This window comes from Siphateles boraxobius, unplaced genomic scaffold (genome assembly GCF_051911475.1).
Source record: "Siphateles boraxobius isolate OS27281-9 unplaced genomic scaffold, OSU_SipBor_1 25, whole genome shotgun sequence".
Taxonomy (NCBI): domain Eukaryota; kingdom Metazoa; phylum Chordata; class Actinopteri; order Cypriniformes; family Leuciscidae; genus Siphateles; species Siphateles boraxobius.
The window spans coordinates 15,980,532-16,005,904 of record NW_027508866.1 but is presented as its reverse complement, the minus strand read 5'-3'; the positions used below and the strand labels follow the sequence as shown (position 1 = coordinate 16,005,904).

At 37.0% G+C, this 25,373-nt stretch overlaps 1 protein-coding gene across 1 annotated transcript in view; it reads right to left on the bottom strand.

Annotated features, from left to right (window-relative positions):
• zmat4b (zinc finger, matrin-type 4b) overlaps nt 1-18,490 on the bottom strand; it is a 29,077-nt gene extending 10,587 nt beyond the window's left edge. Inside the window, exons 1-4 of the mRNA XM_077242005.1 lie at nt 18,320-18,490; nt 14,147-14,248; nt 9,004-9,093; nt 3,595-3,751 (exon numbers count right to left, since the gene is read on the bottom strand). Coding sequence (XP_077098120.1) covers nt 3,595-3,751; nt 9,004-9,093; nt 14,147-14,248; nt 18,320-18,391 — 421 coding nt within the window. The 5' untranslated portion in view covers nt 18,392-18,490. The remainder of the gene's footprint in view (nt 1-3,594; nt 3,752-9,003; nt 9,094-14,146; nt 14,249-18,319) is intronic.
• Between the last annotated feature and the right edge of the window lie 6,883 nt (nt 18,491-25,373).

The window sequence follows — 25,373 nt, the reverse complement described above, 5'->3', positions numbered from 1 at the left end:
CTGTTTTCTCTGTTTGTTTTAAAGAAGTGCATTTTTATTAAAAAGCTAAGAAGATGCTAATTATGCTCAGTTATAGTAAACGGTAAACATAAGACTACACTGACAGCTATCCCGTGTCATAACATGTAGAAAATAGGAACGGTGGATGGCACAAATGGGGTGTCTTGGCTCTTCTCCTGTTTTTCAAATGGATATCTGGGTAGATTCTGGCAGCTCTACAGGTGTATTTATAGAAGGTGTCAAAATAACTCTTTTCCCTTTTTTTCTTCTTCTTTCCGTCTCAGGTTCCCTGAGGTGTTTGAATGGAAGGTTGTTTTCATTATAACACATAATCAGAGTGTGATATGAAACGCTACAGTGACAATGAACAGTGGTCTGAGACCACAAGTGAAAAATTAAATTTTTCACAATTTAATATACAAATGTTTAAATTGCTAATTATGTTATCGGCATAACAAATGGAGAATGAGAACTGCAGAATTTCGTATTATTTAAACATTTCTCTGCCATTTACATGTTTTCTGGATGTACTAATCAAACTAATTAAAAAATGTATACAGCAATTATACATTGTATTGATCAAATGCGACAGTAAAGACATAATGTTACAAAAGATTTCAACTTCAATGCTGTTCTTTTGACATTTCTATTTTAAATCCAAAAATCATGGGGGAAAAAATGCATCACTGTTTCATGAAGCAGCACAACTGTTTCCAACGTTGATAATAGTCAGAAATGTTTCTTGAGCAGCAAATCAGTTAGACTGATATCTGAAGGATCATGTGACACTGAAGACTGGAGTAATAATCCTGAAAATTCATTAAAATTATTCAAATAGAGAACAGTATGGAAGCTTGTTTCCGCCATGGAATTAAACAATTTGAAAGATAATTGTGACTTTTTATCTCACAATTCTGACTTTTTTCCCAGAATTGCGTGATACAAACTCGCAATTGCAAGAAATAAAGTCAGAATTGCAAGAAATAAAGTCAGATTTGCGAGATGTAAACTCGCAATTGCAAGAAATAAAGTCAGAATTGCAAGAAAAAAAGTCAGATTTGCGAGATGTAAACTCGCAATTGCGAGAAAAAACATGCAATTCTGATTTTTTTCACTTGCAATTGCAAGTTTATATCTCACACTTCAGACTTTATAACTCGCAATTGCAAAATCTTATTGGCTTTTGAACGGTTTTGTACCTGTTTCTTATGACATTATGTCTGTTTATGGGAAAGGGGTGCAGGTGCAAAAGATCAACAATTTTATGTGTTACCATTTGTAGCTTTGATAATATCTTGTTCAAACTAGCGTTACAGTAATTAACTGCAGATCTACATTGTGTAGATCTGCAGTGGACCGGTTTGATAATGGCAATGACGCTCAATGGTAATTTAATAAAATGATATCCTCATCCTTGACAATGACCATTTCATCTACACCTTATCATTATAGAGTGGTGCAGGAGTGACGTCAAAACCCGGAAGTCTAATTCTCCACTGGTTCCCTCGAGATTTTCCTACAGGGTTTTAAAATGGGGGGTTTCAGTGTAAGGTCTGTGTTAAATATACTTGGACGTTTTGTCATGCAACGTCAACTCCACACAGTCAAACCCCAAATGCTAGTTACTTATTAGAAACATGTTTTCAAAAATAAACATAACTGCCTCAAAATTTGCATTTTTCGCCACATATGTAAAACATAACAAATTCCGACCAGAAAAATCATCATCATGTAGTAAGACCTTTATGACGGCGGAAGCAGCCGTATAGCAACCGCCCAAATGTAACTGAATAATGCTGAGCCTCTACTATAACTGCTGAACAAACAACAAAAGGACAGTTTCATGAACCCTATTATGTACTAATAGTTTTTAATGGTGTTGCTTAGTGAGGCTTGCTATTTGAACAAACACTTTAAAAAGTCAGCATGCACGTAACTCGTCCCGCACCATTTGTGCTGTGGACATAAAATCACATTAAATCATGAGACTTGTTGATGAGAGGTGCACTATTACTTTCTAAGAGATTGGACATAGGATTGCCACCTGATGTGGATGATTAAACAGGCAAAGCTCACTTTTTGTGCAGAAAATGTCAAATCAAGTCTTGTGAATGGATTTAACCTGATATACTGTGTTGCATGGGATGGACACTTTGGATAAAACACAACAACATCAAGAGATTCCTGTCTTTTATCAATGAGAAATGGCAGTACACTCCTACTTCATCTGTTTCTGCATATCCAGCAGTCATTCTGGATTGTTTTCTGAGCTCTTTCCATTTTTTTCTTTTTTGGGTCATTTCGCACCCTCAGGTATCTTGGCCACGCGAAATTATGCATGCTAAGTGAGTCAGTGATGTGTTGTTCCTGCTAAAGTCCCTGCTCTTATCATAAACATGCTACAAGCAACAGTCTCGAGAACACAAACCTCTGATATGCCTAATGCCCTCACATTTGGGTGAATGGAAAATAGGACATCCGAGTCCTGATATACTGCAAACTTGTGAAACTCACTTGTCAACTTTAATATTAATTTAGTTATTGTTACATTTTCTGAAAATGTGTGTGCTAGATCCAGAAGTATTCTTGTATTATTATTCATTTTTTTCCCCACAAACTTTTGATTGTCATTCGCAGTGCTTCATGAGAGTGGGCGGAGCTAAAGAGACCTTTTGGCACACGCTGCTTTTTTTTTTTACTTGCTTTTTTGTCTGTCTATCTTTTTGTCTGTCTGTCTGTATGTCTATCTATATATCTGTCTATCTATCTATCTATCTATCTATCTATCTATCTATCTATCTATCTATCTATCTATCTATCTATCTATCTATCAGTCTTGTTGTCTACATGTTGCTTTTTTCGACTCACTGATTGGTGCAACTTTCTGTACAGTATCATGGGTAATGTAGTTTTTTACTGTTAAAAACAATTCTACTGTTAAACACGATTATTTTAAAAAATAAGCTGAAATAATACGGGCTGACAGCCAAATACCATGGATAACCATCTGAGCAACCTCGTAGCTCAGAGTAAGGCTGTCTTTAAGGGTTTAAAAGTTATCATTCAAAATCAGTTTCCTTATGGAGAAAATGAATGGAGTTTTTACTTCCGGAACCCGACTGTTGCACTCTATTAGTTTTTAGTGTATTGCTATGCGGTTGCTAAGATCTGAGAAACTTTGTATTGATATGTTGTTGCTGGGGTGTTGTGGGTGGTTGCTATACACTTGCTAAGGTCTTCTGTGAAACTGTGCGTTACTATGCAGTTGGGTTCGATTAATGGCTCTGTGAGACTGTTAAACAGTTGTTAAGGTTTCTAAGTAGCTTTCAGTGCACTGCGTTGCGATTACAAGGGGGTTTTGCATAATAACTTGAGCATTAATAATAATGAACTCATTCTCAAGAACAAATTGCCTCATTATCTAATATTCAGAGTCTGTCCATGGCTAAACAGGCCACTTCCCCGCTGACTGCTTAAGACGTCATATGGGTGTAAAACTCATTTGAACATGAATACTGATCCAGGAACAGCTTGGCCTTCATAAATATGGTGATCTAGTCAGTGTGGAGCTGATCTTAGACCCCCAGCTCCTACCTTTAGATGTGATGGCAGGTGGTTCCCCCAGCAGTAGCCTCAGTCTCTTGGCATGGATCTTGCCCTGGTAGTGTGACTGGGCCACCACCGCTGAAGTGAATGACATATTGCACAGCGTGCAGCACTTGTTCTTGTCCACGTCTCCCTCCGCACTGCCCTGGGACGACACAGAGACAGACATGTACTCTGATATCCTTTAACCAGGACCATTTATCATCTTCAGCTAATAATACTGGAGAACAGAATGATTTATGAAGCAAATGTGTTATATCATAACTTTAAGAGGAAGATATGAAATTTGTCTGTCAAATTGGCAGATGTGGGTCGCGCTGTGGAGAAGTAATTTAAAAACTTCTAAAAACGGTATAGCATATATTCGAATTCCTGCACTGATGTAACCACTCTGAGTTTCTCATCTTGACTGAAATTTGGCTCTTAACATTTGACATTTTTGAAACTTTCGGTAAAAGCTCATTGTTGTTTAAAGTACAGTCAAAGTACTATTTGAAAAAGTATCTATCTATCTATCTATCTATCTATCTATCTATCTATCTATCTATCTATCTATCTATCTATCTATCTATCTATCTATCTATCTATCTATCTATCTATCTATCTATCTATCTATCCATCTATCTATCTATTTGTCTGTCTGTCTGTCTGTCTGTCTGTCTGTCTGTCTGTCTGTCTGTCTGTCTGTCTATCTATCTATCTATCTATCTATCTGTCTGTCTGTCTGTCTGTCTGTCTGTGTGTGTGTGTGTGTGTGTGTGTGTGTGTGTGTGTGTGTGTGTGTGTGTGTGTGTGTGTGTGTGTGTGTGTGTGTGTGTGTGTGTGTGTGTGTGTGTGTGTGTGTGTGTGTGTGCGCGTGTGTGTGTGTGTGTGTACGCGTGTGTGTGTGTGTGATTATACAAGAAAAAACATAGCAGTAGACAGCAGCTAAATGTTTTGTAATAAAAACAACATCTAAAATGCCATTTATTTTCTTCACAGTGACTCGATTCGGTGAATTTTGTTTCATACATAAGCCTAAATCACACTAAATCAAAATTGGTGTCACAATAAGTTTCGTTAGCTACTCTCCAGCATTACTGCTGAGCTATTGCTTTATTCACTGTTTACAGGTACATCTGCTCTTCAGATCAATATATAAATCAATGGTCAATATCCTGGGCACTAAGAAAGTGGAATTGCTTGGTCAATGACGTGCAATAAATAAAAAACTAAGAGCAGAGGTTAGTAAAGAAATATTCCAGTCTTTACGGAATATTTATGTAATTTTTACAAACAATCATGTCATTTCAAACCTGTATACTGTTATTTTTTATAATACAAAAGTAGTGTTTGAAGAATCGGTATGCAATTTTTGCAATATAACAACAGTTTATAGTGACCATGTCTGTCAAACTTAAAAAAGGACCCCAAAAAACAACAAATACCAAAAGCACCATAAAAGTATCTTAAAACAATCCATAAGCTGTCATTTGTGGTAAAAAAATCTAAATCTAAATTTTTTCCTTTATTCCACGGAAAAATGACATGATGGTGAGTGAACTGCAATTTTTTTCTTTCATGAAATTTTCCATTAAGCATTAAATAATGAGAACCTGATTGACTTTCTGAGCTTTAATTGTTCTATAGCCCTTGAGCTTGAACTGAGGTCTGTCTTCCCTTCACGGGGCATTGATCGGTGTCCACTCATTCTGTTCTTGTTATTCCTCTCCTGACACGCCATAATGTCTTTATTTACTCTCCCGAGGGAAAAGACCTCACCAATCTCCAGCTCAAACCGTCAATGTCCATTTAGATATTGACCTTGATTGGAAACATTCATCACGTCTGCACAGGAGAGAAGCATCTCTTTTAATTTCAAGCTAATTCTTTAATATTGCTGGCAGTGACAAGAGAAAACAAACCTGTCTCTAACTCACATTATGAGTTAGAGTGAGATAAACCAAAGAAATACAATAGAAGCTTTATAAGTGTGTCACTTTATTTTGTTATTTTGAATTAAAATAGTCTTCTTATCTAATGCTAATTCAGTGTAAGCAAGGTTAAAATGCTATGCTTATATATCTCAAGAAAAGGTCACCACAAATGTTTTCCAGAGCTACACAGTTAGGCTTGAGCTTGAGCTTGATTCAACCACACACAGGGGATGTGTCACAGTGTCGAGCTAAGTACATGAAAAAAGGTGAAAGAACTAGGGTAAAACACAGGTGCAAGCAACGATTACATTTTACAAAACAAAAAAGAAAAATCTGTCTTGCCATCTGCACCCTACAACACCCCTTTTTCCATGTGGAGCAGCTTCCAACATTACCTCAAAATGCTTGTAATATTTTCTGAACTGATCTCCATGACTGTGTCTCTTGAATATTAATCTCAACTATATGACCAATTCAAATGCCATAACAGTGGTTGATAATGGTGGTCCTCCAATAATGACTGACTGTATGTCAATCGTATGAAATATTACATTTATATTATGTCATATTATATTATATTTTATACAACAGTTCTTTCTGGTTCTTGAATCTGATTGGCTGAGAGCCTTTTCCAGTCGTGCGATATTTTCCTAATAGCACTTTAAAGGTGATGATACACAGGGCAACTTTTTGGGCAATGTTGCTGGGCAATCCAGAGAGTAATATATCCCAAGCAACAATCGCTCGGCAAGATTGCCTAGCAACATTGATCAAAAAGTTGCCCTGTGTATCACCTTAACAGTTTCACCATTTGTATCACTTGCTTGTGGCGACTGTCATGGCGGTTGTCATTTTAGGTGAGAACTGAGAATGTAGTTATTTAGACCTCAAATATGTAACTCATTTAGATCATAGTGCCTATTTTACAATCTGTTTAGACGCTTTCGGAGATTGAGCTCCAGGCCGTCAGCCGCCGCTCAGCGCTGATGTACACGCAGACAACAGCGTCATCTCGGTCTGCCTTCGGGAAGATGCTGCTGGCTCTTATGTAGATAGTGTTTAAACATGAGATATAATTCATTAGGGGCAAAGTTACGTTTCATAACATTATATTTTTAATTTAAAGGGGCATTCGGCAACTATTTCAGCTTAATAAAACCGTTTAGAAATCATTTGGATGGTTTAATAACCTGATCTGGTGAGAATGGTGACTTTCCCCGCTCCCCCTAATGTTCCTAGGTGGAAAACCAACCTTGCAACATGTGGATTAACGTCCCGGTATATTAGAAAAAGGAAGTCTCTTGAGAAGCGAGAACAAGCGAGAAACACGAACTGCTTTATTTTAATTCGACATAAACACACACGCTGCCCTCAATGTGTATGATGTACTACCCACCTCGGTAGACATAGCTCCACACGATAAAGTTGGCCGGCTCCGATAATAACAAATGCACATGAGCAGCGGTAGAAAGGGGGAGAAGGGTGCCGCAAGTGAGTTTTTTTTTACGACATTGTTGTGAAATATAAGCCCCACAGCTGTAGGAGGAGCTCGTTGAGAAAACATGCGACAACAAAAGTGAAAATCAGCGGAGAAATATCTAGAGTTGCCGAATGCCCCTTTAACTGAAATCTTGTACTATAACTAGCGCTGCATTTGTACTTTTGACTGAACTGTTGCTTGTTTATTTCCTATTGTACAAATGTCTTATACTTGATGGCTAATGTTGTTTAGTTAAGTATTATTTTTCAATAAATATTATTTTATATAAATAGCATGCCGCATTTGGTATTGAAAAAGGGTCCGTTAGTGATTGTGATTTCGACTTCAGTGAAAGTTACATTATTACACCATCAGATGGCAGCAAGACTGTCTTTATGAGTGAATCAGTAACAAAAGACTTAAAAGGGACTGAAACAAGGTTGTAAACAATAAGACGCAACTTACAAATGCATTGACTAGCGCTGTCGTAGGAAATCCCCTTAACAGTTAAAAGGAAAAAGACAAAGATATCGCTTTCCTCAGCAGACTTTCAAACTGATCTTGTGATTATGAATATAAGATTGACTTGAAAAATATCAGCTAGATGCAGGTAATGCACTAGCTTAGTCTATATACCAATTCACACCGCACAGCCCAACAGCAACAAACTCGTTTGTTGGGTTTTGTCAGATCAGTGTGTTACCCCTGTCGGCGTTGGTTAGGGTTTGCTGGGGCAGTGTGAACATGACAGTTATATTTCATAACATTCTAAATCAAACGGCCAACTTGTTTGTTGGCATATGTCTTTGTGGTGTGAATTGGCCTAATCTCTCTCTCTCATAACACTCTATTTTACATAATACAATGAGCTTCAATGAAGCGACTCAGTGTTCCATCGTTACTAGCTCTAAAGTGACGTTTTAGAATTAGTAATGGAGGCTCTAACTGATGTCTAACTGTAAACTTGAGATTTGAATCTGTGGCTGAAGGAAGTAGTTCTGTACAAAGGAGGGTTTTAAAGACACTCTAGTTTCTTTTTAATTTACACACTTGTGCTGCCGTTGTATAAACGCAATATAACACTCATAGCCATGCGACATTGCTGTATATCAGCACGCTGTGATTACATACGACACTCTGCCTGAATCACAGCCATCCTTATATAGAGCGATATCGAACGGCTACTCGTGTGACATGACTCAAATATTGTTTAAGATTATTATATTATATTATATTATATTAACAATATTCAGGTCAATCAGAGTTGGCCTGAATAAACTATAATCTGAAACAGACTTTGTTCTACAAGCAAAAGTTCCTGTCAACAAATAAATACAATTTTGTAAAATAAGTCTTTATTTAAAATAAAATTAATTGTATTGTAGAGGAAACAAATCATGTAAGTCTGTCACAGATTTGTGCATGTTTTTTTTTAATGTAATTCACTTCAAAAGTCACTCAAGAACAAATTTTTTTTTTTGCATATTTAGCAAAAATATGCCTAATATATCCATTCAAAATGAGCAAAACCTCAACTAGTTTGTACCAGTCATGAAACCTCTAGACCTTCAGCAGTCCAAATCACAGACATTCACAAGCCATGTGTGACATGAAGTGACAGCTTGTCATGTGAAAGTTGTAACAAAATGGATTGGGTAATTCTTCGTACTTCTAAAAGATCCACTACATCACTAAACCCCAATGATAGCCTGAAATGTGAGAAATGCGGGACTGGGCAGAAGTAATAGGCTTAGACGAGCAGGTCATCCATGTCAATCAATATGTTGTGGACATAAAACTGGTTTTCCTGGTAGCTACATCTGGGTTCCTCAATGGAGTAATGAAACTGCCCACTTCAATTTTTTTGAAGGAAAGTGGCTTGGAATTGGTGCTAGTATCTTTTTTGTCCTGCAATCTAACAAATTCAAATAGCATAAATAGCAACAAAGTGCCAATGCATGTACATTAAAAAGCCATATGTAGGCATATTTCTTCACTTACATTGTCTGTCCGAAGTTTCTTTGCAGGGCAGCCACCATCCACTGGGTGTAACATGTAATACAGGCGAACTTTGTTTGCATGCTTTCGACTCTGCAAGAAAATGAGATAGAGAGTGTTTCACAAGTAGCCAGTTTCATTCCAGTGTTGACAAAAAACAGCTCACCAATGATTATCAAGCTAAGCAATGTCAGACCTGACCCAAACGATTCTCATCAGAGCTACAGGACCAAAATTATGGACTACTGCTTTCATTTCTCAAAGCTTGATCTGCCCCTCTGAATGATCACTCTGGTGGGTGGATAAAGGTCCGTATTGATTGTTGTGTAGCAGATGAATGCCCAACCATATGAGCAGTGAAAAGGCACCAGAGGAGACATTCTCACAGAGGGTTCTTCAATCCATTATCAAGCAGGGAGATATCTGCCCCAAAATAGTGAATCTCCATAAAAGCCACCATAAACTAAAACGGTTTGTTGCAGTAAGGTTGCCTGCAAGACAAAGGACTTTTGGAAATTTAAAAGGCAAAAAGATGAATCATCAGACATTAAAGAAATTTTTATGAATGTAAATGACAAAAATAACAGCATAAAAGTATCATAAATGTAGTCCAATTAACTCATACTCGATATATCTTCATAAAATAAAATACACTGTATGTTCTCATGTATAAAGACCCACTTAATGTGTTGTTTACGAAATTAAAGAATTGTCTATTAGAAACTAAAAACTGTGAGCCCTAAAAAAAAACATTTAGTCTTTTTCCCCTCAAATTTCCTCCAGATCCCAGTTCGAAAAACCCTAATATGATGCTTTTTTGGATCATATTCAACTTAATTGTATGGAAAACAACATTCTGCTAAATGTTTTCTTTTCCTTTCATTTTTTTTAGCTGTATATATTTGTATCCTCAAATGTATGGTGTTTTGTACTTACACTTTTAGTAAATTTAGTAACATTTTCAATTTGATTACGTAATTTGAAACGCTTCTTGAGATAAGCAGTTCATTTCTTCAAGACGCAACATGCTTTAATGTTACCTTTTTAGACTCATATTAATTTTGATTTTATGGATAACACCAGCTTGAATCTTCTGCTAACTTCTCCATTTATGTTCCACAGAAGAAATAAGCTTATACAGGTTTAGAATGACATGAGGGGAATAAATGATGACTTTTTAGGTTGCACTGTTCCATTTAAACCTCAAAGTAACTGTTTCAGTCATTATGCAAATGCTACTTTATGCATTTAGTCAAGCAGACCTTGTGTCTGATCCATTGATATTCCACTGTTCTCATTCGCTAGAGCACATTTTCACCACTGTGAGGTGCTTCAATGTAGAGCAGCGAGGTGCTAATTGACCTGGGATACTCTTGATCCCATCAGTCAGCCCTGAGTCGTTCCCCCACCTGTTCCTTCTCCTCTTGCTTATCTGATCATTTCAGCCCTTTGATGCAATGCTTTAGGTATCTGACACTGAATACATCAACTGAATCACTTACATTGTGTCTGCATTTACCCGGGTTGCATAAAGATGCCACAGCATCCCCAGTTAGGTGGTTCTGACAAATGTTTGGCATTGATCCTAACTGTTTGTTCTCTTATAATAAGCGAAGCTGCTAAGGCTATAGCGTTGACTTTGTTTGTTCTTGTAAGCTAGGCTCTTCTCAGCGGGGTGGTGGCGACACTGGGATCAGTCTCATTAAATGCATGACCACACGGCCTCATCGTTCGTCTCCAGCAAACTTCTACCGTCCTCATTATAGCACCAACCGGCTGACAATAACAAGCCTACAACTCAGGGGTTTGTTTTCTGAATTCTGTGAGGAAAAAGACAGAAAAGCAAAAGCGCTGTTGAGCAGATGTGTTACTCTGGCGTAATGGGGAACATGCAGTACGTTCTACGATACATTTGATGGCTAGAGCACAAGTGAAGGGTTTTGTAAGTGTAACTCTATCTCATTTTTATTAATTTTATCAATAACATACAAACCTTCCAATACAGACCTAACACGAGGCTTTTGTAGAATGTGCTTAGTTGAAAAATTACAGTAATCACAAAGAAAGATGCACCAATCAGAAAAGTCAGAAAAAAATGCCAGCAGTGACTGTACACTCAAATAAAAACATTGCTAATGACATTATCAAGCTTCCTTACCACCTAAAACAGCTTATAAGCACTGTAACAATGTAAAAATGAAATTTAAGGAAAAATACTGTAAAAAACAGTTGTTGCAAACTTTTCTTTTTGGAATGGCACTTTCCATACCTAATTGTTTATGCCATTAAATTATGTAAAGTTAATATATATCAGCCTATTTGAGTTATTATTTATTTGTATTTTTTGGTTAATTGAACATTTGAATATTGAATTGAGTATTGGTTAATTGAATATTTTTAAACCAATATACCTCTATAATTTATATTTCATAGTTTTCCCTGTACAAAAACTTCTTATTGTCATATTTTAACAATATTTTACCATAAAAAACTGCATATTGCCCCATAAATAATAAGGAAATTGAAACATTTTACTGATACTTTTTTTAACAAGTTTATGAGGAAGCATATGAAATAATATGACAGATCTACACAAAACAAACAAATAAGACATAATAAAATGCAGCAAAGTATACAAATGACTATGAACAGTAGACTATATACAAATGATATTTATAAAAAGGATATTTCCGGTCCTTGATGCTGATTGGTGGAGCCGCATTTGCTGCACTTGACACTTAAACCAGCGTGTGGCGAGCAGGACGAGGCCGAGGGCCGTGAGAGAATGGCGCGAGATTGATAATGAGTGACACCTGGGCGACGCACCGGTCTCGTCTCTCACGGAGGAGCGGAAGCATAAAAGGAGGAGCGACGACTGTGAAGAACGAGAGACGCCAGGATTTATGTTGTGTTTTATTTTGTTATATGTGACAGCAGTCTGTGATGGGCTGCTGTCTTTTACTTTCGTTTTGTATTTGTTTCATTTTTTGTATCAAAGTCTGTTGAGTGTTCGCCGGTTCCCGCATCCTCCTTCCCACAACTTCTAACTTTGTTACACAGTGGTATAACGCTGAAAAGAAGTCTACGTCAGTTAGAAAACAACAGATTAAAAATCCCAAACAGTGAACAATGAAACAGATAGAACAAAAGAAAAGACAGCCACAAGAACAGAGAGAGAGGTAGAGAGAGAGAAAAGGGTGGGTGGGTAATTGGTTCTCCTCAAATTAAATCAAACCAATAGATATTTAAGCTACTCCAAAGTTTGAGCCCAAAGTCTTATGGTTTCTTCTTTTGCCCCATGAATGTGTGCTGTGGAAATTCAAGAAAAACAACCTCTATATAAGTAAGCACCCATTGTTGCTTATTTAGAGTATGTGAAGGTTTCCGTCTTGTTGCAACTATCTTTTTGGCAGCTGTAAAACCAGCAAGAGAAAATAAATGGAAAAAATTCTTTCAGAACCAAAGCCACTTAAACAATGAGTGGTCACTGCTGTCACCTCCTATTAATCATGCTGATAATAAGTTATAAAAATCGCAAACTCTTTGTTTGAAGAAACATATTCCTCATCTACCTGTACAACTGTGACCCAGTGTGATAGCAATCTCTAAATATCTTTTAGAAATCTTTCATTCAGTCAAGAACATCCCCGATCCATGAATCAACAGCAGTCCTGCATGACCTAGCCAAGCAACAAGAAGGTCAGATAAAACCTGAACTTCTCATGTTGAAAGCCTCATCATTTAAACATGAGAGACATTATATTACAGACGAGACCAGACTCTAGATTGGGATAACAAGCTAACAGCTGGTTCTCAGCCAGCCCAAGTGTCGACCACATGGCTGCATTCCCTCAGGAGACCAGAGCGACATGCAAATTTAAGAGGCAATAATTAAGAAATATCTGTTCATGGCTGAGGTAATGACATATGATGCAAAAAGAATATGATGCATCTAAATCAACCACTCTCTGGGTTTCAAATCAGGCCGATGCACCCGATAAGACTGCAAAGACAAAAACCACTGGGCTAGTATTCAAGCAGAATAGTCTCTATTTTGGGAAAACAACTATATCATATCAAATATCAAGATTAGGGAGCCCCAGCTGGCCCATGGGCCTGGATGATTGGTGTGCAATATAAAGGCCATTATACATTTAATTCCTCAGGTTGTTTGGTGAAATGGTGTTGGGTGAAAGGAGCGAATGAGGAACAGCTGGGTGTTTCAGAGAACCACTGAGATTTCACTGACCACTGACAAACCGCTGACAAATCACAAATGCAGATATTCAATTCTATGTAATTATCTGACTTGGAAATAGCTCTGAAATTGCCAGCAATAATGTGGCTCCATAGCGAGCTGCTGAGGAAAAAACTGGAGAGTTTTATGAAGAAAGAAAGCTTCTAGTGATCCATTTGCGTCCCGATAATGGCTCATCCCACTGTGGTTTATGCATCAGCGAAGCGTTAACTGATGCAAATAAACTAAAGCAATTACTTCTTTTTAAATGTACTAATATGCTTACGCAAAAAGGGCAATTTGGGTTGTCACGTGACTTGCATCAGTACTGGTTCAAGTGGATTTATTGGGGTTATTACCAAAGCACAGTTGATCTATAACTAATTTAAATGTGCTTTAAATTTAAAATAATTTAAACATAGCCTAGCAAATAAATAATGACCACCAAATTAATTTCTATGTATAAATGTAAATATACACTACCATTCAAACTTACCAGAGTCTACTTCTCAAGAGAAAAATCAAGAGGAGACTTGCACCAAAATCTCCAGTCGATTGTCATTTAATCTCATTGTTATCTGGGAGAAATAATTGAGATATAGATGCACTTTTGATCTCATTTATGATTTTTCATATGGGGGCATCACTGGGCTTTATATCAATCTCCTCACATTTCTAGCTTGATATTATCAAAAACAAAATTTATTTACATACTATGATTGATGGCGGTTGAAATTCCCTTTTTTAATTGCATATGAATATTAGCTACAAAAATCTAATTAGCCTACTTATCTGCCCTCTTTTAGAAAGTGCGCAGCAGACCGTAGAAAACTATTGACAGCGGATCAAATTAACAGCTATCAGTAAATGTTTATGCTTTGTGTGAATGTGAGTGTGTGTGTTACTCACCTCATAGTGGGCGACTCTCTGTGACTCAGAGATAAGCTGAGCGCTGCACACTTTGCAGTAGCTGTCAGTGAATAACCCCGGATCCACTTCCGTAGACTTCATCTGTAGAGGAATATCAGTGTGAGTATTTTTATTGGTTTCACACATTCATTAGGAATACTCCAAACTAGATGAGGTCTGAGGTCTTGCGAGACCATCTCTGCTTTCCTAAACTCATTATCACAAACTTTTGAATAGTATCACAGTGAGAAAATAAACACTTAATTGGATAATAAAACAATATTCGGTGTACACTCATAACCTCACCGACATCAATCATTCAAGATTTCATCGCTGTGACATTTTGGGTTTATCGTAGAGTGACATTCTTTGTGCAAACTGATGAATTCTGTGACATTTTGATTTTGGAAAAAGGAGAGGGAGGTTGGAGAGGAGGGGTGTATAATGAGACAGACAAAAGAAGAGATAAATCTGGCACTGCTCCATGTCAAAAGAGGCAACAACTCACAACTATATACGCCTGGAGGAGAAAGCAGTGGCATACTGTAGAAGATATCTTTTTAGTGCTGATCTGGGACCATCTGACGCCAACTTAATACTGACCTTTAATAATCTAGACACTGCAAAATGATTGTAGGTCATAATAAGGAGAGATTTTAATGACACAAGGAGGTGAGGTCATCCATTTGAACCATGCTCTCGTTTGGAAAGCTCCTGGCACCTGACAGGGATCTTAAAGGGATAGTTCATCCAAAATGTCATCATTTACTCATCCTTGTATAATTTCAAATTCAAACCTCTATTACTTTCTTTCTTCTGTGAAACACAAAAGTAGATATTTTGAAGAGTGTTCCTGCTAGTTTTGTTAAAAGGATAGTTCACCCAATGAGCGTGTTGTATTGTTCATCAAAGTGGTACGTACTTGTGCTTATCCTGGATGCCGCAACCTGTATTAAAAATTGTGATTGCGTTCGCTTGCATGATCTCAATTGGGAAGATTGACTTTTTACAGATTCCCAACGTTTGAGCTTCCATGCATACGTCATTATGCAACAGGAAGATTGCGCTCTAGACTGCTGTGAACGCGCTCAGGACCGTTTGCCAGTAATTAACAGCAAATTTTCATTTTTGGGAGAACTATCCCATGAACGTGCAGAGGCTGTGGATGACAGGTAATAATGTTGTAAATAATGTTCAGTTTCTTGCACAGACTGATCTGTGCACTTCATAAGACCTCAATGAATCATCAGGAGCCACCTGTATTAATTTTGTTTTGCCTGTATAGGTTTTTTTTACTCTTAAAGTGACGGTAGCCATCGATTTACATTTTGTAAATCACCAAGGACTACGGTTTCAGCTAAAAATCTTCCTTACTGACCTACTGAAGACAAAAACACACCTACATCTTGGATGGCCTGAGGATGAGTAAATTAACAGCAAATTTTCATTTTTGGGTGAAAAAAAATCTATCCCTTTAATGGGGTCCAACAGCATAACATTGGACCCCATTAAATTTCATTGAATGAACAAAGAAATTTTTAAACTATCTTCTTTTGTGTTGAGCAGAATAAAGAAAGTCATTCAGGTTTGGAGGGTGAGTGAAAGATGATCAAATTTTCCATTTTTTGGATGAACTAACAAATTCAGCAGGTGTATTTTTTATTAATTAGAAAGTATCTACACTCTTACAAATAAAGGTTCCAAAAGGCTGTTGATGTTCTAGTCTGAAGTTCCTTTTGTGCAATAAAAAGTTTCCCTGCGTGTTAAAGGGATCATCACATTTTTCTTGATCTTTTGACATCTTTGTATTAAAACATCGGCAAGTTTCATTAAAACACCCACCTCATAATAAGAAAAAGCATTGTAACCGAGCACCAAAAAACAGCTCATTTGGATTTTGTGGGATTGGTGACATCACACAGGCAAATACATTTTCATATGACTGCCTCTTGAGCAAAACATTGACAAATAGTTTTATATTATTGCACCACTGGCGATCAGCCTTAAAGGAGCTGGATCATTATTAGACAGAGGGGTTAAATATTAACATAAGTGAACCCCAAAGAAAAACCATGTCATGATACCTTCAAAGGTTCTTCATGGAACCAGATGCCAATAAAGAACCCTTATTTTTAAGACTGTATAATAAAAAAAAAGTATGAACACAGACAATAAGGCATACAAAATGGCCTACTTTAAAATCAGCTTTAAAAAAACAAACAACCCTATAATTCTGCAGTTTACATGTTTTTCACATGCTCTGATGCCTCTTTACTCCTTCACATCCATTTTGAGATTGTTGTCATGGGAGATATTATGGTGCTCTAGATTCAACTTCGGGGGGCCAGATCTGAGCAAACAACTGCTTAGGGCTCATTTGTGATTCAAGGGCATTGCCAACTGAAATTTGAATAATGATAAAAGAATAAAAAATAAAATAATGGTTGTTTTCAAACCCTTTTTCCTGACCCTAGGGGTAACTTCAAACCAACTATGTATCCCATAACTATTACAGACAAATTGTTTGCAGGCAGAAAGCAAGTCTGTGACCCTCTGATGCCCCCCAAAAACTAAATAACACCCTGCAGCATTCTGCAGTCCATGACTTTACACTCAATATTCCACAATCATTACTTCCCAAAAAAGCCATCTATCCTCTCTCAAAAGCAAACAAATGTATTCCCACTTATGCATTGAATTTTTGTAGTAAAGATTTGTATAATAATCTGCTTCCTCAAAAGTAAAGCACTGAATTATGGGTTGAACTGAAGTAACTGTTACTACAAAAGCCCTTCTAAATGATAATCAGCGGGTCAAAAGGAGTTCAGAATAGCAACTGGCAATTTCTCCGAAATTCAACCTTTAATTTAGAAGGATTACAACTAGGATTACAACAGCTAAGAAATCAATTGGGAAGTATATATACCATGATTGATCAGATACTGTATTTGAGACTTTACCTAACTGTGAATAACTTGCTCAATACATAGCTATCCATCAGGTGTCACTCCAAAGACGGTCTAGAAATCCAAATGTCCGAAATCTAACTTAAAAGATGTCTTACAAATGATCTTGACATAACTCTAATTCTACATATAATACACACAAAAAAAAAAGATCAAGAGGAAAAAAGTAGGCAAGCATTTTGCTTTTTAATAAGAATGATAAGAATAAGATTTAATAAGAATTTTTTAGAAAGAATGATTTGGCCAGATGTGGTTTTCTGAAAAGATGGATCTTATCAGAGTCTCTCCTGTCAAAGTTAATCACGTCAATAAAAGCTCCGTCTAACAAAGACCTGAGCAGATGAGCATAACGCTCTTCTTTCAAGTGTGGAAAAGTGATTGCCTGCCTTGCGTACCCCACAACCACATATTGATTTCCCTTAAGTTAGGGGAGAAAAAAATGCAATTTCCATTATTTGGAACATTATAATGGAGAATGAAGTGAGGAGAAAAAATATAGAATTGAGAGGAGGCACAGGAGAGCAGGTGCTTTCTTATTATTCCTACAAAACCCACCATTTCTGAGATGAGGAGAAGACAGTTGATAAATTACCAGCATCATGATGCTATTGATGACAGTGACTGTACTTAGGCTATATCAACAAGAATATTCTGATATTAATGAAAACATATGGTCATATTCTGATTATGCAAGCACCATAAACATGATTGCCATAATAACCAGATTAAACCAATATTCTAGTTTCTATACATGAAAGGTATATTCCTGTATTATTCAGAACTTTTGGTCATGTAGCCTTAATGTCTTAAAAATTACAACTTAAATATGAACTCAGCAATTTGACACAGCCTAATGTAGGCAACCAAAAACATTATTTTATAAAACCATATTTGTTTAAAATAACAACACTTGTGATCCAATATAGATAAAGACCCCTTATCAGTTTCTTGACATTTATGGTGTTAAAATAATGCTTAGCTTTATAAGGACATTCTAGATTTAGTAGCATTAAAAACGTATTTAGTATATAGTAAGTAGTAGTTGTAGTAGGCTAGTAGTAATTATGGCAGTCGTAGTAGTAGGCTAGTATGAGGCTAGTACGATAATAATAAACTCAAACTAAAAAAAATTTAAGAAAGTTGCGCCTGTGCAAGTTCATGCATTTTGATGAATGAGAAATAATGAACATAATGAACTAAAGCTTACTTGTAATTCCAAACTGTATCCTCGATGCAGGTGATCGGAACAGACGGTCAGATGAGGGCTGATACAGTCCATAGAGTGTGTGTGAAGTGATGCTGCGCGTGCTGTGTGTGTGTGTGTGTGTGTTTTGTGTGTCGGTGAGCTCCATGTTCGTCGACTGCTCAGTCTCCGCCCCCCGGAGCGCTCATTGGCTGCTGCTTCCCCTAGACATCGGCAACGTGCAAATAAAGAAAATGAAATGTCATTCAGTTAATCCGTGAGGAGCTGACCATTTGAAGAACGCGTGAGTTATTTAAAATGCGTTACAAAGCTTATGTTCTGTAGCAAGTTGTTATTGATTGTGCTGTTGAGATTGAATCCAACAATGTTCATTATGTAGGGAGATGGAAGGATAAAACGGATAAAAAAGTAACACAACAAAATATAAACAAACAGTTTCGGTTTGAGACGGGCGGCAGTTTGCAAACAAACTTCATGCATCCAGGCCAACAGGTGTCAGTATAAAATCCAAAACCACCGTTACTTTTAATTTATTCTAGGACTGCATCCGAAATCGCATACTTAGGCAAAAAACAGTAGGCTATGTAACAAATGAAGTATATCCGAATTCACAGTAAAAGAGTTGGCAAAAAGTACGGCTGTGATCTAAATAATTTTAAACACAGACATATTAGGAAAATAAATGTATCTTTATTGAATTGATTCATTAGATGTGCAGGCTTGACTATTAACAGATTGGAAGTGTCTCTTATCAGGGTCATTAATATGCAGCATCTTCATGTCTCCATCGAATATGTATGTCTTAATATATTGAAATAAACTCACGTTTTTAAAGATAGATCAATATTACCTCTTTATTTTTACCCTGTTTAGATGCCCGTTACAATAATTAGATTATATAAATGATAAAGTTCAAGTGCATAAGCCTGAAAATAGCCTGTTTCTCAAAATCTGTTATAGACCTTCATACAAAAACATTTCCTTACATTTGACAAAGCATCATTTTGCAAAGTCGCAGAGTTCAACAGGTAGGCTGCATAAAAAATAATAAATTAAAGTAGGTGCTTCCCTCTGTTGGGTATCTGGTGTAAGTGCATGGATTGAGATGATGGACGCAGCTGTGGAGTATTTCATAAATCAGTTGATTGTTTTACATATACCCTATCATTGGATAAACATTCGGCTGTCGTACGTCATATGACGCTTCTGAGGCGTTGATATGTTTATAATACTTTCTACAGGCATCACAGTCACTAACTGTCTCAGTATAAAGGTCAGACCTTGATTGTGGAAAAAAGAGTGCCTATTGAGTGACAGTCATAAATGTTAACAAACTGTTTTTCATAATTTTCTCATGTTGAAAGAACGGACTTGAGATTTAGAGCCGTATTTTTTTCTCTCTCAATCATCAGGGAGTTTGCAGTGCCAAAACTGTAGTATGGGTAAATCAGGAGGGGGCAAAAATCCTGGAGGAAGCTTTTCCTCAGACAGGCTCCAAACCAAATCTAATAATGCAAGAAATAAAATAATAGATGAAGTATTCAACTGAAAATCTATACTTCTCTTGTTAGTGGCTAAATGTAATACAACTCCACAGATTTACCCTTTCTCAATTTGTCAATGTCATAAACGAAACATATGAAAAAGATGTGTTTATATCCCGGAGGTATGAGAGGCCATCAGCTGATTTATGAAATCCTTCCCTCCTGCCAAAATCTGCTCTCCCCTCACAGTAGGGGTCAGGTCTGTATCTCGAGACTTGCAAGAGCAAATCAAGTCTACAACTCCCATCTCTGCCAAATCCATGATCCATGACACCCAAGCCAGTTATCATCTGTCCTGGTTATGTTAAAACTGAAATGCATGCTGTCCAGATTTAAATGCATCTGATTCAGCATTGAATTTGTGGCTGTTCAAAAAGAAGCAAAGATAACCATGTGCATTTGATCTAATATAATTGGAGTACAAGGTTATGAGATGCATGTGAATGGCTACACTGTAAAAAAAAAAAAAATTGCTGTGATTATTTATCACAACTAAAAATTCAACATTAAAAAATAAATAATGTGTTGTTTCAACTTTAAAAAAAATGTGTTCATGCTTGACTTAAAATATTAAGTGAGGTTAACTTTAGTTAGTTAAGTTGGATATTTAAAGGAGCATTGCGTAGCTTTTTACTTAAAAAAATCTTTAAGATAGAGTTTTCATTTGTACATTTATGAGCCAACCATAATGTAATAGAAAGAATGACACCTTAATGTCAACCACGGTTGCCTCTATCAGCCTGTAGGCTCAATTGTGTGCGGAGGAGTCGGGTCCGAATTGGCGGGAAAATTCACAAAATGTGACATCATGCGCGTTCTCGTCTACTTGGGCTTACATCCGGCAATCGCTAGCAGTATCGTGAATCAAATGGACTCTGCGAACGGAAAGAAGCGACCAGCCTCCAGTACAATCCAGACACCCACGGCAACTCCTCGTAATTTAAAAAAAAAAAAGCCTCTTCTAGTGCGGCCAAGATGAAGAGTGACCGGCGTCGGGCAAAGACAAGAGTCAACATTGGAGCAGCTTTTGATTCTTGGATTCTTGGAGGGAGCTCCGGTCAGCGCTGGGTATAAAAACAGACCCGAGATGGCTTTCTTTTTACTGCAAAGGTAAGACATAGTTACAGGCCATTTTGCAATATATTATTTTATTGTTTTTGTGGTTTTTGTTTTTATTGTTTACGAGTGTGCGCACCGGGAACGAGCATGAGACTGGCTGCAGTTTCTTTAACGGCCACTGATGTCAGTAACGGTTAGAAATTTCAGAACCTAAGCAATGCTCCTTTAAGTTATCTCAACAATTTTTTAGTTGTTATAACTAATTGCAGATGTGTCTTTAGTCTAGATTTAAACTGGGAGAGTGTGTCTGAGCCCTGAACATTATCGGGAAGTAATACCAAATATCGATACATCATGTTCTTGAAGATGTCTAAATAAACCCTTCTTGAGTCATTTACTTCTATTAGGACATTTCTTGGACCCAAAGTTTTGAGAAATACTACATCAGACAGCATTCCTTCACTCCCACCCGGAGAACTCGGGAAGGCCATTTGTTTGATAAAATCAGAGCCGGTCCGAGCCTTTTGGGGGCCCTAAGCAGAATTTGATTTGGGGGCCCCCTCCCACTACGCAAAGTCACCTGTGCTTGACGATTATTGACACAAATGTCATGCAATAATTATACTTTATAAATGAATACAGTGAGGTTATGTATTAATACAAAATAAATACTTTAAAAAAAGATGCCTACTTAAAAAAGTTTTAACTTTTACTTTACTCTTTTACTCACTCTTTGAGACTTCTTAAAACAAACTGTCTCAAAACATATCAAATAAATTATTTGCTAAAATGATGACAAAACTGAGAAATCAGAAACATAATAAGAGCAAGGGTTCAACGATGACAATTATTGTTGAAAACTGTAAAAATATTATTATTATTTCTCAACTGTCTCAATACAGTGTAACTGTCCTCAAAATCTTTTTTATTATTATTATTGTAACAGACTTTGTTGGATTGTAGATGACAGAATCCAACAAAGTCTGTTACTATAATACCGGTAATGATGTACTGGCGCTCGTTGTATGTGTGTATGCAATCTATTTTTCCCCTCGGGGCTTGCCGTAGATAGGATTGGGTCGTGCGCACTTGGTACTGTAGTGTCGCGGGTTTTTGGAGTTAGTGATCTGATGTGTGGTATAATAAAGTGGAGAAGAGTTCAAACTGCTATGTTTTTTATTTATTCAAACTGCTACCCTTACACCTAGAAGGTTAAGTTCCCCTGCGGCTATTTTCTCCAACTTAAACCGATACTGTGACTATGCGCAGTTGCGCACGAATTGTCTATGCACTCGCGAGGTGTCTAGATTATGCGCATGACCTAAACGCTGGCAGACACAGCAGCAGTTGTTGGCAGGTATATTGATCATTAAATCAGAATTTTCTTGTCTTGAATTATTCATTAATTAATTCATATTCATTCTTTCATTTATGTTTCATTTATGTCATTTACTTGTTTAAGTCATCTAAAAAAATAATAATAATATGAATTTAAACTCGATTGTACCAGGGGGCCCCAAGCATGCAGCTATAGTTCGCTTATGCCTCTGGCCGGCCCTGGATAAAATTGTGAGAAGTTGAACAAAGTGAGTCAGATTTATCTGTATGGATGAGGTTTTGCTCGAACAGATCACAGTTTGGATACTTTTATGCTAATATTCTTGCTTAAAATAAACACGCAATAACACTGGCGGACTTTGAATTGGAAACAATGATGGCACCAATATTCAGAGTCTACGCATCCCATCTGGCAGAATTCGCAGTTGGTATGTTTGAGAACTTCCCCCCAAACCCCATGTGGAAGTATGTTTACCGTAGAGCCCATCTTACCTTAGTTGCTATCCTGTGAGAGCATCATATTATTTATGGCTTTTAATAGTCTTCTTTTCTCCTCTAAAGGCTGGAGGCAAAGGAGCAAGTCTTTTTCATTCAATAAAGCTGGGAAATATGCAGCAGCAAAGCCAACAGCTGCTTCTAATGATCATCCCATAGAGTCTGGCAGTCAATGTCATCCCAGAGCACAAAGCACAGCTATTTGCTTAACCTGGATAAACCATCACTATGCTTTTTCATGAGCTGGAATTGGTCGACTTCTCCTGGGGGTTACACGCACTCGGGTTTTTGCCACTTGCCATGTATGGATTTTCTTTCGAAACGTGTTCCCTGCAGATGATTTCATAATGGGTTGACTCAACTCGAGGTTGTGGGGGTCTCAAATGTAACTAAACAGTTTTAAAGGAATGTTCCTGGTTCAGTGCAAGTTAAGATCTATGGACAACATCTCTGGCATGCTGTCGATTACCACAGACAATAATTTAGACAAAATCACACAAAAAGGCACTTACAAGTCTATGGGACACGACATTCTAGAAGGTCCAAAAACTTGTATTTAACTTAAGTTATTAATACTATTATATTCATTTGTAACAATATTCAAGAGGGTATATACAACCATCACTGGAGAATTGTCTTTTTTTTTTTAAATCATGAAAAAACTCATTTCAAATTATGTAGCATTCTGTGATTTAAATTATTTTGGTAGAAATTACATATATATATATATTTTTTGTCAGCTCCGTTTGAAGCATTTTATGTCTCCTAAATACACATACACAGATACACACACACACCCCCCCAAAAAATCACCTTTTTTGCATAATTTGACAAAAAGAGCTTGATTGGAAATTACTTTTTATTTACAGTTGTAATCAAAATTATTCAACCCCCATTGCAAATCAGGTTTATTGGCAAAATTTACAGACATTCAGCTGTTTGCAATGAACAAATCAAACAAAATAATTGGCTAAGCTCAACACAACAAATGTTTAAAATTCCCCAAATTCAACTGAAAATGCAACTTTTAATGACTACTGCAGTCAAAGTCATTCAACCCCTTCATGACAAGCATCTTTGGTATTTAGTAGAACACCCTTTGCTGTTATGACCTGCAGCAAACGAGATGTATGACCAGGCACCAGCTTCTGGCAGCGTTTCAGAGGAATCTTAGCCTATTCCTCATGAGCAATGGCCACCAGTTCTGTAACATTCTTGGGTTTGCGTGCTCCAACCGCCTTCTTCAAATCCCACCAGAGATTTTTTATGGGGCCATGGCCAATGTAGAATCTTCCAGACCTTCTGCTACCAAGCCTTTGAGATATGCTTATGATTATTGTCCTGTTGGAAGGTCCAATGACGCCCAAGCTTCAGCTTCCTCACTGACGGCATACGTTTTCTCCTACAATTCCCTTAGACTTCAATGAATCCATCTTGCCTTCCACACGCAGCAGGTTTCCAGTGCCAGAGGATGCAAAGCAGCTGCAGAGCATCACCGAGCAAATGCTTCATTCTTCTTCCTCCAGACATACCGCTGATCCACAGGGCTTAAAAGTTCCAGTTTTGTTCCATCGCTCAAAATACCAAAACGCTAGTGACTTATTTATATGATCTTTGAGCAAATTGGGACCAAATTTTTGGGTCAGTTGTGGTGTACGCATGGAAACCGCATGCGTTTAGTACGCGCCTTACTGTGCAAGCTGAAACCTCAGTGTCAGTTGCCACCAAGTCTTGCTGCAGGTCTTTTCCAGTCGCTCGAAGGTTTTTCTGAACCTGCTGTTGAATTTGGGAACCATTTGAAACATTTGTTGTGTTGAGCTATTTCAAATAATTGTTTGATTTGTTAATAGCAAACAGCTGAATATCTGTACATTTTGCCAATAAACCTGATTTGCAATGCGGGTTAAATAATTTTGATTACAACTGTATTTATTTATTTATTTATTTATTTATTTATTTATTTATTTATTGTTCACACAATAAAAATTGAAAATTTTGAATAGTTTATTTTACTCTTTGAGAAGCCAATTTCCATCACATAAAAGTCATGCAAAAATGATGGCATAGTTATGAGATTAAAAAATTTAAATTATGGCAAAAAGTTAAAATAATGAGATAAAACTTAATTAAAACGTAAAAGTAATTGACATAAATTGAAATTATGTAAATTGAGAAAAAAAAGTAATAATTATGACATAAAAAGTGAAATGATGAGAAAGGCATAATTATATGCGAAATTACGAGTTAAAAAGCTTTTCACTCTTTATTTTTTCACACGTAAACATGTCCGTGTTATGCTTTTTAAAAGCAGCACCTGTGTGTTCAGACTAGAATGATTTCATGGCAGATTAATTGGCATAGGCACGTTGTCAACACCTGCACTATCTGAATGCTATCTCTGTTGCACACTTTATGATGCTGGGAATGTAAACAAGTGTAGTGCCAAAGGCAATATGAAACGCACACATTTACACAATGGCATCACTGAGAGTAATGTGCTCTTACACTTACAAGAGGTATCCGGTCAACATCTTTCAACGGCTCTGATTTGCTGACATTGAATTTCTTAGAATCCTGCATGCCTCTGATAACATATGCAGTGCTTTACTGAAATAATGTAA